The following is a 15992-nucleotide window of genomic DNA, read 5'->3' as shown; positions in this document are numbered from 1 at the left end:
CAGGCCTGCCCAGGAATCTTATAGGTTTCAACAAAACGGTCCCTCATTCTTTCGAACTCCAATAACTATGCAACCAAACTGCACAGCATTTCCTCTTAAGACAACTTCTTCATCCCAGAAATCAGTGTGGTGAGCCTTCCCTGAATCACTTTGTCATTACCGTTCCAAAGGCATCATTCCCTCTGCATCACCCTGGTGCACCTCTCAACAATTCCCATTACGTTCTCCCCTTCCAGAGACATCTTCTGATACAATCAAAGAAAGCACAGCACCTCCCTTTTACCTCGTCTGTCTTGGCATTCCAAGGCCCCAGACGCAACCTCCAGGCAAAACAGTAATTTATTTCTGCTTCATTCAGTACAGTTTACTCTACACTGGAGGAACAAAATACTGGGGCAACACGGTGGCTCAGTGGTTAGCACCACTGCCGCACAGTCACCGGGGGCCTGGGTTCAATTCCACCCTCAGGCAACTGTCTGTGTGCAGATTCCTCTGGGTGCTCTGGTTTCCTCCCATAATCAAAAGGATACGCAGGTTAGGGCAGAATGGCCATGCTAAATTGCCTATAGTGTGCAGGGATGTGCAGGCTGGGTGGATTAGGCATGGGAAATGCAGGGTTGCAGGGACAGAGTGAGATACTATTCAGAGGGTCGGTGTCAACCCAATGGGCCAAACGGCCTGCTTCCATAATATAGGGATTCTACAAAAACACAGACTCGACAAAAGACTGTGTGGAACACCCCAGCTCTGAAGCAGCATCAATCATCAGAGAAGTCACACGTTTCCAATCAAAACTCTCCCACATTTTGTTCACCATTTTTGTAAGATGTTAAGTAATGGGAACGGCAATATGTCATTTGGCCCATCAAGCTAGCTCTGCCATTCAATAAGGTTGTGGCTGAGCTGGTTCTTCCCTGACCAAGCACAGGGGGTGCGGCAGATAATCAGGCAAGCTCATGGAATGTTGGCCCTTATTTCAATGGAGTTGCAGCATATTATGGACCAGACCAAGCCCCACCCCCTTCAAAAATATCAAGAAGATAGCCTAGACCCTGACTTTTATCTTATTCAACATGTAAGGTGCTGTGTTCCAGATGTAATTCAATTAGTTACACTACACAGCTTTAAGCAAAACACACTTTAGTCTTACCCCACTGTTAAAATACAAACAAAAGAAAGAAGAATGCGTATAACTTTAACTCTCTTGGAAAAAGTGACAGATTAATAGATTATTTACCAACTCTACAGCAACTGTTCCAATACAGTACCATCCCATAAACACATCCTTGGCAAAGTCAGTAAACCAGATTGCCTCATGTGCGATTCTGGCAGCAGATGGAGAACCCCAAGCTTTTTAGCTGTAGCAGATGAATAACAGCTTGCACAGCCAACTTCAACATGCCAACAACTGCTGAAAGCTAAATTAAAACCCTGGTTCCTGCAGGAGCCTGATTCCACCCATTCATGCTGCTTCTATTGTTCTAACTTTGGAAATAAAAACCCAAGGCCTCACAAGGTGTTTATTTTATTGCATTGGAAGAGACAACTCACCACCTATGGCTCAAAACCTCTTTTCAAAAATAAAACAAGACAAAATACACCTCTTCAAGCCATTGTATTGTCACAGGTATCAGAATAGGGAAGTCTTACTACAACCAAACTACCATAGAATAGAACCCCCACAGCGTAGAAGCAGGCCATTTGGCCCATCGACTCCACACTGACTTGATAAAGAGCATCCCACCCCATCTCTGTAACTCTGCATTTACCATGGCTAACCCACCTAGCCTACACATTCCTGGACACTTTTGGGCAATTTAGCATTGCCAATCCACCTCAACCACACATCTTTGGACTGTGGGAGGGAACTAGACCACCCGGAGGAAACCCAAGCAGACACGAGGAGAATGTGCAAACTCCATACAGTCGCCCCAGGATGGAATTGAACCTGGATTCCTAGCACTATGAGGCAGCAGCACTAACCACTGTCCCACTGTGCCACCCTGCAGCAGTTCAAAGGTTCACTTTGATGGTCCCTGGCATGGAGGGATCGTCTTCTGAGCAAAACTTAAACAGGTTGGGTTTCCCACTCATTGGAATTTAGAAGAATGAGAGATGATCTCATTGAGACGCACAGAATTCCTAAGGGGCTTTACAAGGTAAATCCTGAGAGGATGTTTCCTCTCATTGGAGAATCCAGGACCAGAGCGTATAGTCTCAGAATTAAAGGGTGTTAATTTAAGACCGAGATGAGAAGAAATTTCTTCTCCGAGAAGGTTCAGTGTCTTTGGAACTCCTTACCACAGACAGCTGTGAGGCAGAGTCTTTAATTTAAATATTTAAGGCTGAGATAGATATATAGAAACAAAAACAGAAATTACTAAAAAAAAGCTTAGCAGGTCTGGCAGCCTCTGTAGAGAGAAATCAGAGCTAACGTTTCAGGTCCAGGGACCTTTGCTGAGCTTTTCTAGCTATTTCCGCTTTTGTTTCTGATTTCCAGCATCCGCAGTTCTTTAGGTTTTTATAGATATATAGATGCTTGATCAGTCAGGAATCAAGGGTTACAGGGAAAGGGGAGCCAGATCAGTCATGATCCCAGTGAACAGCGGAGGAGTTTCGAGAGACCGAACGACCCATTCCTTTTCCCATTTCTTCTGAACTTTTGGTGATAACTCACTCCTGCCAGTCTCCCATGTGCCTAGAGCTGCAATCAGGATTGCATTATATTCAAAAACAGAAACTATTGGAGCAAATAGGCAGATCTGCCAGCATCTGTGGTCAGAGTAAAAATTTCAAGTTCAGTGACCCTTCAACAGTTCTCCAGCAATTTCTGGTTTTGTTTCAGATCTTCACTATCCATAGTTCTTTTGCTTTATATCCAGTTATAATTCAGCACCTTGCTCACACACTCAAGTCCCTTTCTTCAGTTTCCGGCCAAGTATATAAATGATTTGGATATAGGAGGTATGGTGAGTAAATTTGCAGATGACATCAAAATTGAAGGTGTGGTGGACAGCAAAGAAGGTTACCTCAGGGTACAATGGGACCTTCAACAGACGGGCTGAGGAATGGCAGATGGAGTTTAATTTAGATGAATGTGAGGTACTGCATTTTGGAAAGGCAAATCAGGGCAGGACTTGTACACTTACTGGTCAAGTCCTGGGGAGTTTTACCCAAAAAAAGAGACCTAGGAGAGTGAAGGTTCATAGTTCCTTGAAAGTGGAGTTGGAGGTAGACAGGGTAGTGAAGAAGGTGTTTGGTATGCTCGCCTTTATTGGTCACTGCATCGAGGAATGGAGTTAGAATGTCACGTTGTGGTTGGATGAGGCATTGGTTCGGCCACTTTTGGACACCGTGTTCAATTCTGGTCTCCCTGCTATAGGAAATATATTGTGAAACTTGAAAAGGTGCAGAAAAGATTTACAAGGCTATTTACTGGCTTGGATGGTTTGAGCTATAGGGAGAGGCTGGGACTGTTATCCCTGGAGCGTTGAATGTTGAGGTGTGAATTTATAGAGATTTATAAAATCATGAGGGGCATGGATAGGATGAGTAGTGAAGGTCTTTTTCCTAGGGGACGAGAATCCAAAACTACAAAGGTACAGGTTAAAGGCGAGAGGGGAAAGATTTAAAAAGGACCTACGGGGTAACTTTTTCACGCAGAGGGTAGTGTGTGTGTGTATGGAACGAGCTGCTGGAGGAAGTGGTGGAGGCTGGTACAATGATCACATTTAAAAGGCATCCGATGGGTACATGACTAAGTAGGGTTCAGAGGAGCATGGGCCAAATGCCAGTGAAGGTCACCCTGAGGTCGAGTCATGTCAGCTCATGTTGGCATTCCACCCATTGTTGTGGAAGCTATGACTGACGTGCGCCCAGGCCAATAGGAACGAAGGGGCGGGCTTGGAGGACTCATGGCGACAACAGGTCCTCCCACCAATCAGAGGGCGGGGCCCAGCATCGACGACCGCTGCCCGCCGCCTGATCTGACGGCATCCATTTTATCGCGGGCCGCCTACTGAGAGAAACGCGTGACTGGGAGCTTGGCATTCGGGAGTTTTTCACTGGCACCCGCTTTGTTTTTGCCAATGAAAACGTCTTTCCACCGAAACTATGGTGCAGCGCCTCACCGTCGCTGTTTCACTCACCCAGCAGCGAATTTAGGCGCCTCTCCCCTTTCCCCACCCCCGGAGCCGTTAGTTCAGTTCCCGCATGCGCAGCTCGCATACACTGACGGCGGGGACTGATTGACGCTAGATCCGACCAATAGGAAGTGGAAGGACGGCTGAAAGTCCCGGGGGGGAAGGAGGTCCTCCAACCAATCGGCTTCAATGAGGGGGCGGGACTGGAGGACTGGCGTTGAAGCTTTTTGTCCTCCAACCAATCGGAATGGCTGAAGGACATCACCGAAGCCTGACGTCATTGGTGCGGTCATTCAGCCCATCGTCCCTGCACACATGCTGTTCAAATGAGCAGCTTTACCCCACCCAGTGGATCTGCTGCTTTTCTCCATGCCTTTGCATGTTACACAAAATCCCTACGGTGTGAAAGCAGGCCATTTGGCCCATGGAGTCCACACTGAACCCCCTAGGAATCACCCCATCACTGTAACCCTGCATTTCCCAAGGCTATTCCACACTATGGGCAATTTAACCTGCACATCTTCAGACTGTGAGAGAAACCCACACAGACACAGCGGGCAGAATGTACAAACTCCAAGCAGGCAGTCTCCGGACGCCACCGTGCCACTTCATACAAGTTGAGATCCAATACCTTTTTGAGTGCTTCAATTGGGAAATTGGTCCACCGCACCATCCATGCTGTGTATTCCAGCCCTTAACAGATGACACCAAAATTGGCGGTGCAGTGGACAGTGAAGAAGGTTATATCAGAGAACAACCGCACCTTTATCAGATGGGCTGATGGGCCAAGGAGAGGCAGATGGAGTTTAACTGACATAATTCAGGTGATGCATTCTGGGAAGACAAACCAGAACAGGTCTTATACACTTAAAGATAGGTCCTGGGAATGCTGCTGAACAAAGACACCTTGGGGTGCAGGTATATACTTCCTTGAAGGTGAAGTCACAGAGTAGTGAAGAAGGCGTTCGGTACACTTGCCTTTTAATAGTCAGAACATTGAATATAGGAATTGGGAGTTCATGCTGCGGTTGTACAGGACATTAGTTAGGCCACTTTTGAAATACTGCATTCAGTTCTGGTCTCCCTGCTCTCGGAAAGATGTTGTTAAATTTGAAAGGGTTCAGAAAAGATTTACAAGGATGTTGCTGGGGTTGGAGTGTTTGAGCAATAGGGAGAGGCTGAATCGGCTGGGGCCATTTTCCCTGGAATGCCTGAGGCTGAGGGGTGATTTTATAGAGGTTTGTAAAATTATGAGGGGCATGGTTAGGATGAATAGCTAAGGTCTTTTTCCCCAGAGTGGGGGAGTTCAAAATGAGAGGTCATAGGTATAAGGTGAGAGGGGAAAGATTTAAAAGGGACCTGAGGGGGCAATTTTTTTCACACAGAGGATGGTGCGTGTATGGAATGAGCTGACGGGTACAAGAATAGGAAGGGTTTCGAGGGACATGAGTCAAATGCTGGCAAATGGGACGAGATTAATTTAGGATATCTGGTCGGCACAGATGAGTTGGACCAAAGGGTCTGTTTCCGTGCTGTACAACTCTATGACTCTGTAACTGTTGCCTGTGTGAAAAAAATTATTTTTGTCATATAAAGTAAAATGATGCCAATGCTAGAAATCTGAAACAAACACAGAGAATGCTGGAAGAACCCAAAGAATAATCATGTCAGACTCAAAATGTAAACACTCTCCCTTTCTCCCACAGATGCTGCCAGCCCTGCTGAGTTTCTCTGGCATTCTTGGTGCATGTCTTTTCTTTTTGACTTACACCTTACTTGCATCTTTAACAAATCACTTTAAATCCATCTACATTTTTGTTCCTCTTGCAAATGGAAACAGCTACTCCCTATCTCCTCTATCCAGCTCACTCGTGGTTTGGAAAACCTCTATCACGTTTCCTCTTAGCTTTCTTCTTGCATAGCAGAACAGTGCCAACTTCTCCAATCTATCATCATAACAGAAGTTTCTCATTGCTTCTCCAAATGCTTTCATATCCTTTCTCAAACGTGGCGCCCAGAACTATACATAATAGCGCAGCTGAGCTTGAACAAGTTCAACATCGTTTTCTCACTCTTATACTTTATGCCCTTCTTAATAAAGCCAAGATTCTCTCTGCGTGTTCTGTCACCTTCAATGATTTGTGCACAAACATAACCAGGTGCCTTTTCTCATGGACCCTCTTAAGAAATGTACCCCCAATTTTACATTGGTAGAAAGAGCATTGAAAGACAAAATTGCCTTGATGGTTGAAGGCAGAGCGTGCTGGTAGAGGATTGTAATTCAGACTGGAGTGTGCTGCAAGGATCGGTGCCAGGTCCACCGTTCTTTGTCATTTACATCAGCAATCTGAATGAGAATATGGGAGGTATGGTTAGCAAGTTTGCGGATGACACCAAAATTGGTGGTGTAGTGGATAGCGAAAAAGGTTACCTAAGAGTACAACGAGATCTTGATCAGATGGGCTGAGATGTGGCAGATAGAGTTTAGATAAATGTGAGGTGTTGCATTTTGGTAAGTCAAACCAGGTCAGGACTTACACAGTTAATGCTACGGTCCTGAGGAGTTTTATAGGGGTTCAGATACACAGTTCCTTGAAGATGGCATCACAGGCAGACAGGATGGTGAAGAAGGTTTTGTGGCACGCTTGGCACCTTTTATCAGAACATTGAGTATCAGAGTTGGAACGCCTGTTACAGCAGTACAAGACATTGGTGAGGCCACTTTTAGAATATTGCATACAATTATGGTTGCCCTTCTTAAGGAAAAATGTTGTTACCTGATGGTGGGTGTGTTCATAACCAGGGCTCACAGTATGAGGATTCGGGGTAGACGATTTAGGACGGAGGTGAGGAGACATTTCTTCACTCAAAGAGCGATGAACCTGTGGAATTTATTACCACAGGAAGCAGTTGATGCCAAAACATTGAATGTATTCCAGAGGCAACTAGATATAGCATTTGGGGCGAATGGGATTAAAGGTTTTGGGGAGAAAGCAGGATTAGGCCATTGAATTGGATGATCAGCCATGATCATGAAGAAAGGCAGAGCAGGCTCAAGGGTCGAATGGCCTCCTCCTGCTCCTATCTTCTATGTTCCTACATAAATTAGAAAGGATGCAGAAAAGATTTGCAAGGATATCGCCGGTAATGGAGGGTTTGAATTATAAGGAGAGGATGGATGGGCTGCGACTTTTTTTCCCTGGAGTATTGGAGGCGGGTACAGTTACAACATTTAAAAGACATTTGGACAGGTACATGGATAGGAACGGTTTAGAGGGATGTGGGCTAAATGCAGACAATTCGGACCAGTTCACTTTGAGATATCTGGTCAGCATGAACAAGATGGACCGAAGAGACTGTTTCTATGCTGTATGATAACTCAAAGTGCATCACCTCACACGTCTCTGCATTGAACCTCATCCACTCACTCTGCTATTTCCTTCAGGAGTTCTGCACACAAGCCTCCCACCAAGCTTTGTGTGATAATATCTCCAAGTTGGCTGGGTGTCTGCACTGTTAGAACGGTGCAGCAATGCCTCAGTGTAACTTGCCAAGTTCAGTGAGCGGCCAAGTGCACAGCCATTGAAGTGTAAAGTGGATAAATGGTAGGTTTGGTAGCAAAAACAGGAATTATCTGAATGGTTCAGGCTTAGAAGGGGGTGGTGTACCCATGTACCTGCTTCGCCTTGTCCTTCTAGATGGTAGAAGTCATGGGTTTGGAAGCAGCTGTCTGAGGTTTGGTGGATTTCTGCAGTGCATCTTGTAGACGGTACACACTGCTGCTACTGAGTATCAGTGGGTGGGGGAGAGTGGATGTTTGTGGATATGGTGCCAATCGAGCTGGGGCTGCTTTGTCCCTGGATGGTGTCGAGCTTCTCGAGTGTCGTCGGAGCTGCACCCATCCCAGGCAGGAAAACAAAGGCTCTGTGATAGAAATGACTTTGAAATGAAATAGAACCCATGACCGGACATAATAACTTCACGCAAACTGAAAAAACTGCAGATGCTGCAAATCAGGAACAAAAACAGAAGTTGCTGGAAAAGGTCAGTAGGTCTGGCACCACCTGTGCAAAGAAATCAGAGTTAACGTTTCGGGCCAGTGACCCTTCCTCAGAATTGATGGTAGCTGGGAAAATGTTGGTTTATATGCAGAAGAGGGTGAGGGAAAGGAGTAAGGAGTAAACGATAGGTGGGGATAGAGCCCAAAAAGATAACAACTTTATGATAATGGTATGCTCTCAGCAGCAGGCCAGGTGCTCAGGTGATGAACTGAAAACAAAGCCATTTTCAGTCTTTCAGAAAATAATGAAATATTCGGATAACAACTGTCAGAAAAACGTCAGTACAAAGCAGACTCACGTAACAGCATAATTTACAAAACGAATTAATGGTTTAATGCATTACATTTCGAATAAGAGAAACTTGTCAACATGCTATTAAGTTAGCAACATGTAGCTTAAACCAAAAAAAAGTCCAATGCACAAAACGCCCCCCACTAGTTTTTGAGCTTGGCTCAGAATAACCAGATTAGAACAATGCGCTCACAACTCTATCCTCATGAGTTCTCCACGAACATCCAATAATCTGATGGAAACAAAAAAATGCTGGAGATCACAGCGGGTCAGGCAGCATCCATGGAGAGAGAGAGAGAGAGAGAGCAAGCTATCGTTTCGAGTCTAGGTGACTCTTTATCAGAGTTGGTGTGGAAGGAGTAAGAAGTCACACGACACCAGGTTATAATCCAACGGGTTTATTTGAAATCACAAGGTTTCAAAGCGTAGCCCCTTTGTCAGGTTGCTATAAACTGGTGTCATGTGATTTCTGAATGTCCGCCCCAGCCCAACATCAGTACCTCCACATCACGGGTGTCGGAGGGGGCAGCTTGTATGGTAGAGTGGGGCTGCCCCCTCCACACTTCACTTCAGTTCTGATGAAGAGTTGTCTCAACTCGAAACGTTAGCCTGCTTTCTCTCCATGGATAATACCTGACCCACGGTGATCTCTGGCACATTTTGTTTTCTGTTCAGATTCCAGCATCTGCAATAATTTGCTCCAGTTATCTAATGGGTCTCTGATTTTCATGGCTTGTGCAATTGAATTAAAGACACATTAACCAATGTCTCATTGTGTCCCGGTTTCTGAGCTTGTTTAAAAGCAGCCTGGGTGCGGAAAATTCTGTGGAAATGCCGCTTTAAAGAGGCAATTCCTTGTAACTGTTTGATGTGACTCCAGTTTCCACACAGGAATCTGCTGAATCGCCTCTCTCCACTCTGCAATCGATGTTTCTTTCTGTTGTGATGACGATCAAACCCTCTTCCAGACACACACACACACACACACACTAACAGATAAACTCTGCAATAACCCAGGTCCCAGTACCAACAACAGCACATGCCGCCTAGTCAACTCTGGCACATTCTCCCTGTTAATATTGCTGGCATGTCGCAAAACTGGGAGAACTGTCCCCCACACTAGTGAGGCACCAAATGTACTCGTGCAGTCATACCTGAAAATTACGTCTACTTCGCCATCCCTGGGTAAACACACAGTCATGTCAACAGGACTGACCCACCAGAGGTACTGGCACGGTGGTACACAGTCACAGACAGAGTTACCCTGGGGGTTCTTGACATCGATTCTGGACCCCGTGAAGTCTCGTGGCTGATGAGTCCATACACGTCCATGTTGAACGCCAGTGGAAGGTGGCAAAGGCACAATCTACAGTGGGTGGGGGGACTTCAATGTTCACCACCATGACTGTCTGAGCAGCAGCACTACTGATCAAGCTGCCAGGTCCTGAATGACATAGAAGCTACAGCTGTCTGCAGTTGTTGAGGGAAAGGACACAGTTGACCTCATCCTCAACAATCTCCCTGATGTAGATGCGTCTGGCCGTGATGGTCTTGCCAGGAACGACTGCTGCACAGCCCCGGTCCAATTTTTGGTTTGTGTAACTGACAGAGTGCCTCAGGGATCAGCGATGAACCTCAACAAACCAGTTTGTCACAAAAGGGTTAGGGACATGGGTTAACGGCACAGTGGCTAGCACTGCGACCTCACGGTGTCAGGAACTTAGGTTCGATTCCAGCCTCGGGTGACTGTCTATGTGGAGTTTGCATGTTCTCCCCGTGTCTGCATGGATTTCCTCCCACAGTCTAAAGCTGTGCAGGTTATGCAGAACGGCCATGCTAAATTGTCCTGGGATGTACAGGCTAGATGGGTTAGCCATGGGAAATGCAGGGTTACAGGAATGTTGTGGGCCGTTGAGTCTGGCTGGGATGCTCTTCGAAGAGTTGGTGTGGACTTGATGGGCTGAATGGCCAGCTTCCACACTGTGGGAATTCTGTGACACTTAACACTTTGTTGCTACTGCAACCATTAGAACGAGATTGCACATTTTTAAACAATAAACAAACATTATTGTACACAAGTGAATTCAACAAAACCAGCACTATTAAATAATACAGTTTAGAACAACACGTGCAAACGGGTATACTCCTTACTTTTCCCAAAGCGTTTTCTTATAAAACACATCAACCATGAAAGTTATTTACTTCTGTAGGGACTATCCAGGAGTCTGCTGCAGTCTTTGGAAACAACCTTAAATCTCTTCAGCACTAATTATTTCCAGAGATGAAGGTTTATTTCCCATCTCTCGACCATGGACGCCTCATTCTTTTGTTCCAGTTACATTCCAAGACTTCCAAGCTGACCTGCTGGTTGTCTTCCCCAGCACCAGACTCTGTAAGGACCTCTGTAGTTTCTTCCGCTGGTTTCAAGTCAGGCGCGTTTACACCTTCTGTTCTCTCAGGAAACTCAGTCTGAGACTAAACCTCGCCCACATTCCACAGGATGAATGATGAAATTAGTTTCTTGTTACTCTGCTTACAGTGCAGGTCTATCTGTCATGTACTTTGGTTGTCTTCTCTCAGTAGGTGGAAAATACCAATTTCAAGCAACAGTTGATGCTTTTATAGTACTGGGTGCTTTTCAAAAGTTAGTTCCTGGAATCTGGCACGGTTAGCATTTATTTCCCTTGAGAAGGCGCGAGTGAGCTGCCTTCTTGAACCGCTGCAGGTAGACAGACTCACAATGCCCGTGGGCCGGGAATTCAGGACTTGGACCCAGTGACACTGAAGGAACGGCCGACATATTTCCAACTCGGAATGAGTGGCGGCTCGGAGGGGAACTTGCAGGGAATGGCGTTCCCAAGTATTTCTTGGCCCTGTCCTTCTCATTAACAGTTGGAAGGTGAGACCGAATGGGCCTTGGGGAGTTACACAGTGCATAATGTAGATGGCACATGCTGCTACCATTGCATGTCAGTGCTGAAGGTAGTTAGGCTGCCAAGCAAGTGGGCTGCTTTGTCCCTGGATGGTGTCGATCTTCTTGAGTGTTGTTGGAGCCACACCCATCCAGGGCAAGTGGGGAGTATCCCATCACCCTCCTGACTTGTGCCTTGTCGATGGTGGGACTGGGCTCTGGGGGGGCTGAGTCAGGATGGGAGTGACTCACTGTAAGATTCCCAGCCTCTGGCCAGCTCTTGTAGCCAATGTGTTTATATTGGCTGGTTCAGTTCAGTTTCTAGTCAATGGTAACCCCCAGGCTGTTGATAGTCGGGGGGGGTGAAATTCAGTGATGGTAATGCCATTGAATGTCATGGGGCCATGGATAGAATGTCTATTGTTGGGGATGGCCATTGCCTGGCATTTGCGTGCTGAGAATGCTGTTTTCCACAGATCTTGCTGCGTATGAACACAACTGAGGAGTTGCGAATGGTGCTGAACATTGTTCAATCATTAGCGAACATCCCCACTTCTGACCTCATGATGGAGGGAAGGTCATTGATGAAGCAGCTGAAGATGGTTGGGCCTAGGACACCACCCTGGGGAACTCCTGCAGAGATGTCCTGGACCTGAGATGACTGACCTCCAACAACCACAACCATCTTCATATGTGCCAGGTATGACACCAACCAGTGGAGTCTTCCCCCGCACCCTGGATTCCCATTCACTCTAGTTTTGCTCAGCATCCTTGAGGCCTATGTTGAGTCAAATGAGACTTTGACATCAAGGGCTGTCACTCAGCACAGCTCTGGAGTTCAGCCCTTTTGTCTATGTTTGGTCAGAGGCCATAATGACGTCAAGAGCTGAGAGGCTCTGGTGGAAACCCAACTGAGCACATTACTCCTATTGACAAGACCTTCCATCACGTTGCTGATGGCTGAGCGCACACTGTAGGGGCAATAATTAAGTCAGGCAGAATCTGTTTGATGCACAGGACATACCTGGGCTATTTTCCACATTGTCAGTCAGATGCCAATATTGTAGCTGTAGCAGAACAGTTTGGCCAGAGTAGGGGACGCAGTCACTTCTGGAGCGCAAGTCCTCAGCGCGATGGCCAGTATGTTTTCACTTCACACAGTCTCTGCAGGATCCAGCGTCTTCGGCTGTTTCTTCATACCACGTGCGAGTGAATCAAATTGGCTGAAGGCCGTCACCAGCGATAATGAGGGGTGAGGGTGGGCGCTCAGGCGGAGAACGAGATGATCATCCACTTCCAGTTGGGAGACAGATGCAAATACCTCACCCTTGTCCCTGACAAAGTGCTGGTTCACTTGACAGACATCAATTCCAGGCCTATTAACGTCAGCGGAATCAGACTCGAGTTGTCAGAATGAGCGTGGCTTCAGTCCTGGATGTGTTTAGCAGCAGCAATGACAACAGCATCCAGCCCCTTCTTGTGAACTTGCTGGTGCCTCAGCAGATGGGTTGAATGAGTGAATCCCTTGCCGCACTCCGAGCAACAGAACGGCCTCTCCCCGGTGTGAATGTGCTGGTGGGTCAGGAGGTGGGACGAGCGGGTGAACCTCTTGCCGCAGTCGGAGCAGGCAAACGGCTTCTCCCCGGTGTGAACCCGCTGGTGCCGCAGCAAGTCGCTCGTGGTTTTGAAGCTCTTCTCGCACTCGGAGCACTGAAAGGGCCTCTTATCCGAGTGGACCAGCTGGTGGGAAGTGAGGCTGGTCAAATAAATGAAGGATTTGCTGCACAAGGGGCAGGTGAACGGCCTCTCCCCTGTGTGAGAGCGCTGGTGTTTCTGCAGGCTGGATAACAGAGTGAATCCCTTCCCGCACACGGAGCATCGGAAAGGCCTCTCCTCGTTGTGAACGCGCTGGTGTATCAGCAGGTCGCTCGTGGTCTTGTAACTCTTCTCGCACTCGGAGCACTTGAAAGGTCTCTTGTCTGTGTGCACGAGCCGGTGGGTGGCGAGGTGGGAAGATCGCGTGAATCCCTTCCCGCACACCGAGCAGATGAACGGCCTCTCCCCAGTGTGCGTGCGCTCGTGTTCGACGAGGTTCTGCGACCGCTTGAACACCTTCCCGCAGTGGGAGCAACAGAACTGACTCTCGGCCTGAGGGGCCTGGTGCTTCAGCAGGTCGTCTGAGCCTTTGAGGTTGTTCTCACAGTCTGGGCCATCCAGCAGCCTCTCTTCGGCGTGAACTCGCTGATGGGTCAGCAAGTGGGACGACTGAGTGAACCCCTTCCCGCACAAGGAACAGGTGAACGGCCTCTCCCCGGTGTGACTGCGCCGGTGAATTTCCAGCAAGGATGGGTAATTGAATCCTTTCCCGCAGTCCCCACATTTCCACGGCTTCTCCATGGTTCTCTCCAGCTGGGGGTCAGCAGTTGAAACCTTGTCCAGATCGCAGGTACAGTTTCTCCCCACTGTGAACGGTGCAATAGTTTTTCACTGCAGTGGAATGCCCTCACTCTGGTGCGAGTGGCTGTGTCTAGCCTGTTACACCGGTATTGAAAATATTTTCCCGCAGACAAATGTTTCTCCATCCACATTGACAGGTCGATAAGATTCAGGCTCTGACTCTGTTAGATCTTAATCTGGTTTTGTTTCAGTTTACAGTTCAAAGTCAGCTCCTTCTAAACCTGCAAAAGAAGATCAAAGTGTCAATGTCACTGTCAGCACAGGTTAGAAATTCAGGATGGATAATCACAGAATCCCTACAATGTGGAAGCAGCCCGTTTAGCCCATTAAGTTCACATGGACCCTCCAAACAACATCCCACCCCGACCCACCCCACTACCCTATCCATGTAACCCTGCATTTCCCATGGCTAACTCACCTAGCCTGCACATCCATGGACACTATGAGCATTTTAGCATGGCCATTCCAGCCTAACCTGTGCATCTTTGGACCGTGGGAGGAAACCGGAGTACCCGGAGGAAATGCACGCAGATACAGGCAAAATGTGCAAACTTTGCACAGACAGTTGCCCAAGGTTGGAATCGAACCCAGGTTCCTGGAGCCATGAGGGAGCAGTGCTAACCAATGAGCCACTGTGCCAATAATCCCAGTTTCTGCAGAACATATTTTTCTTCTCTCGTTTCCCAAATGCATGAACCAATCAAATTCATGGAAGCTTAAACAAGGCTCTAAGAATAGCAAAAGGAACCTTCCCAACTAAATGAGAACATGGTTACATAAGGACATAAGAAATAGGAGCAGGAATAGGCTTTCTGGTCCCTTGAGCCTGCTCCGCTATTCAATAAGATCGTGGCTGATCTTTGTCATGGACTCAGCTCCACTTACCCCCACCCCTGCTCACCATAATGCTTAATTCCTTTACTGTTCAAAAATCTGTCTATCTTTGCCTTAAAAACATTCAACAAGGTAACCCATGGGTTACCCTCAACTGCGTCACTGGGCAGGGAATTCCACAGATCCACAACCCTTTGGGCGAAGAAGTTCCTCCTCAGCTCAGTCCTAAATCTGCTCCCCCTTATTTTGAGGCTATGCCCCCCTAGTTCTAGATTCAACCACCAGTGGAAACAATCTCCCTGCTTGTATCTTATTGATTCCCTTCACAATTTTATATGTTTCTATAAGAATCTACCCCCCGCCAATTTCTTCTAAACTCCAATGAGTATAGTCCCAGTCTACTCAATCTCTCCTCATTAGCCAGACCTCTAAACTATGGAATCAACCTAGTGAACTTGCTCCAGTGCCAGGACATCCTTTCTCAAGTAAGGAGACCAGTGTGTACAATACATTCTACAATGGGGCTATAGAGTAACAAGCAGATATTGCATTTCCCTTGCCAGGGACATCCAGGCTTCAGCAAGACAACTGAAGAGAGTCTGGCAGCCTCATATGGACGGTCAGTGTGGGATCTGGAATTAAGGGCGCAATCAAATCCTATTTCTTGGGTTCAGCCACAGTGACACACCTCAGGCCACATTCCCAACATCCACCCTGATATTCCCTTGCTCATCCATGTCCTAGAAATTAGTGTCTTAGTGACAGCTAAAAGAGGATCCCTCCAGCCACACAGCCTTCCTCCTTGCCCACATCAAAGAGCCAAAGATTAGGTGTAACCTTTCCCAGCAGTGGCTGAGGACACCATGTGGGACTCTCCCCTCACCTGCGGTATGGTGACCCTCAAGGTTAAACTCACCATCAGTTGTCACAGGGTCGTAAGCATGGAAATAGACCCTTTGGTCTGACCAGTCCATGCCAACATACTCCCAAATTAAACAAGTCCCATCTGCCTACTCCTGGTCAAATCCGTACAAACGTGTCCTATTCATATACTTCTCAAAAAATGTCTTTTAAACGTTGTAATTTGTCTCATTCTCTCTCGAATGACAGAGCAGCCCTGTGACCTTGTACACAAAAGTGGAGGAGCAGCCTCAAGAGGAATGCGGTCTGTCGCGATGAATATATTATACAGATGCCCCATGAATCGTCTAGGAAGCAAACACAACCTCTCGCCTGAGACTGCTTTTGAGCGGCTCGGGCGCTAGGACCCGTTAGCGCAACCAGACTCGCTAAAAT

The 15992-nt window shown here is 47.2% G+C and overlaps 1 protein-coding gene across 1 annotated transcript in view; it reads right to left on the bottom strand.

Moving 5' to 3' along the window:
• Positions 1 to 15992, bottom strand: part of LOC109916266 (zinc finger protein 850-like) — a 33905-nt gene that overhangs the window by 17632 nt on the left and 281 nt on the right. Inside the window, exon 2 of the mRNA XM_048619102.1 lies at positions 12891 to 14083. Within this exon, the coding sequence (XP_048475059.1) occupies positions 12891 to 13802 (912 nt within the window). The 5' untranslated portion in view covers positions 13803 to 14083. The remainder of the gene's footprint in view (positions 1 to 12890; positions 14084 to 15992) is intronic.

The sequence above is a fragment of the Rhincodon typus genome, chromosome 42, assembly GCF_021869965.1.
Source record: "Rhincodon typus isolate 14 chromosome 42, sRhiTyp1.1, whole genome shotgun sequence".
Taxonomy (NCBI): Eukaryota; Metazoa; Chordata; class Chondrichthyes; order Orectolobiformes; family Rhincodontidae; genus Rhincodon; species Rhincodon typus.
Note: the sequence above shows the minus strand (reverse complement) of the source record. Positions and strands in the feature narration are given on the sequence as shown.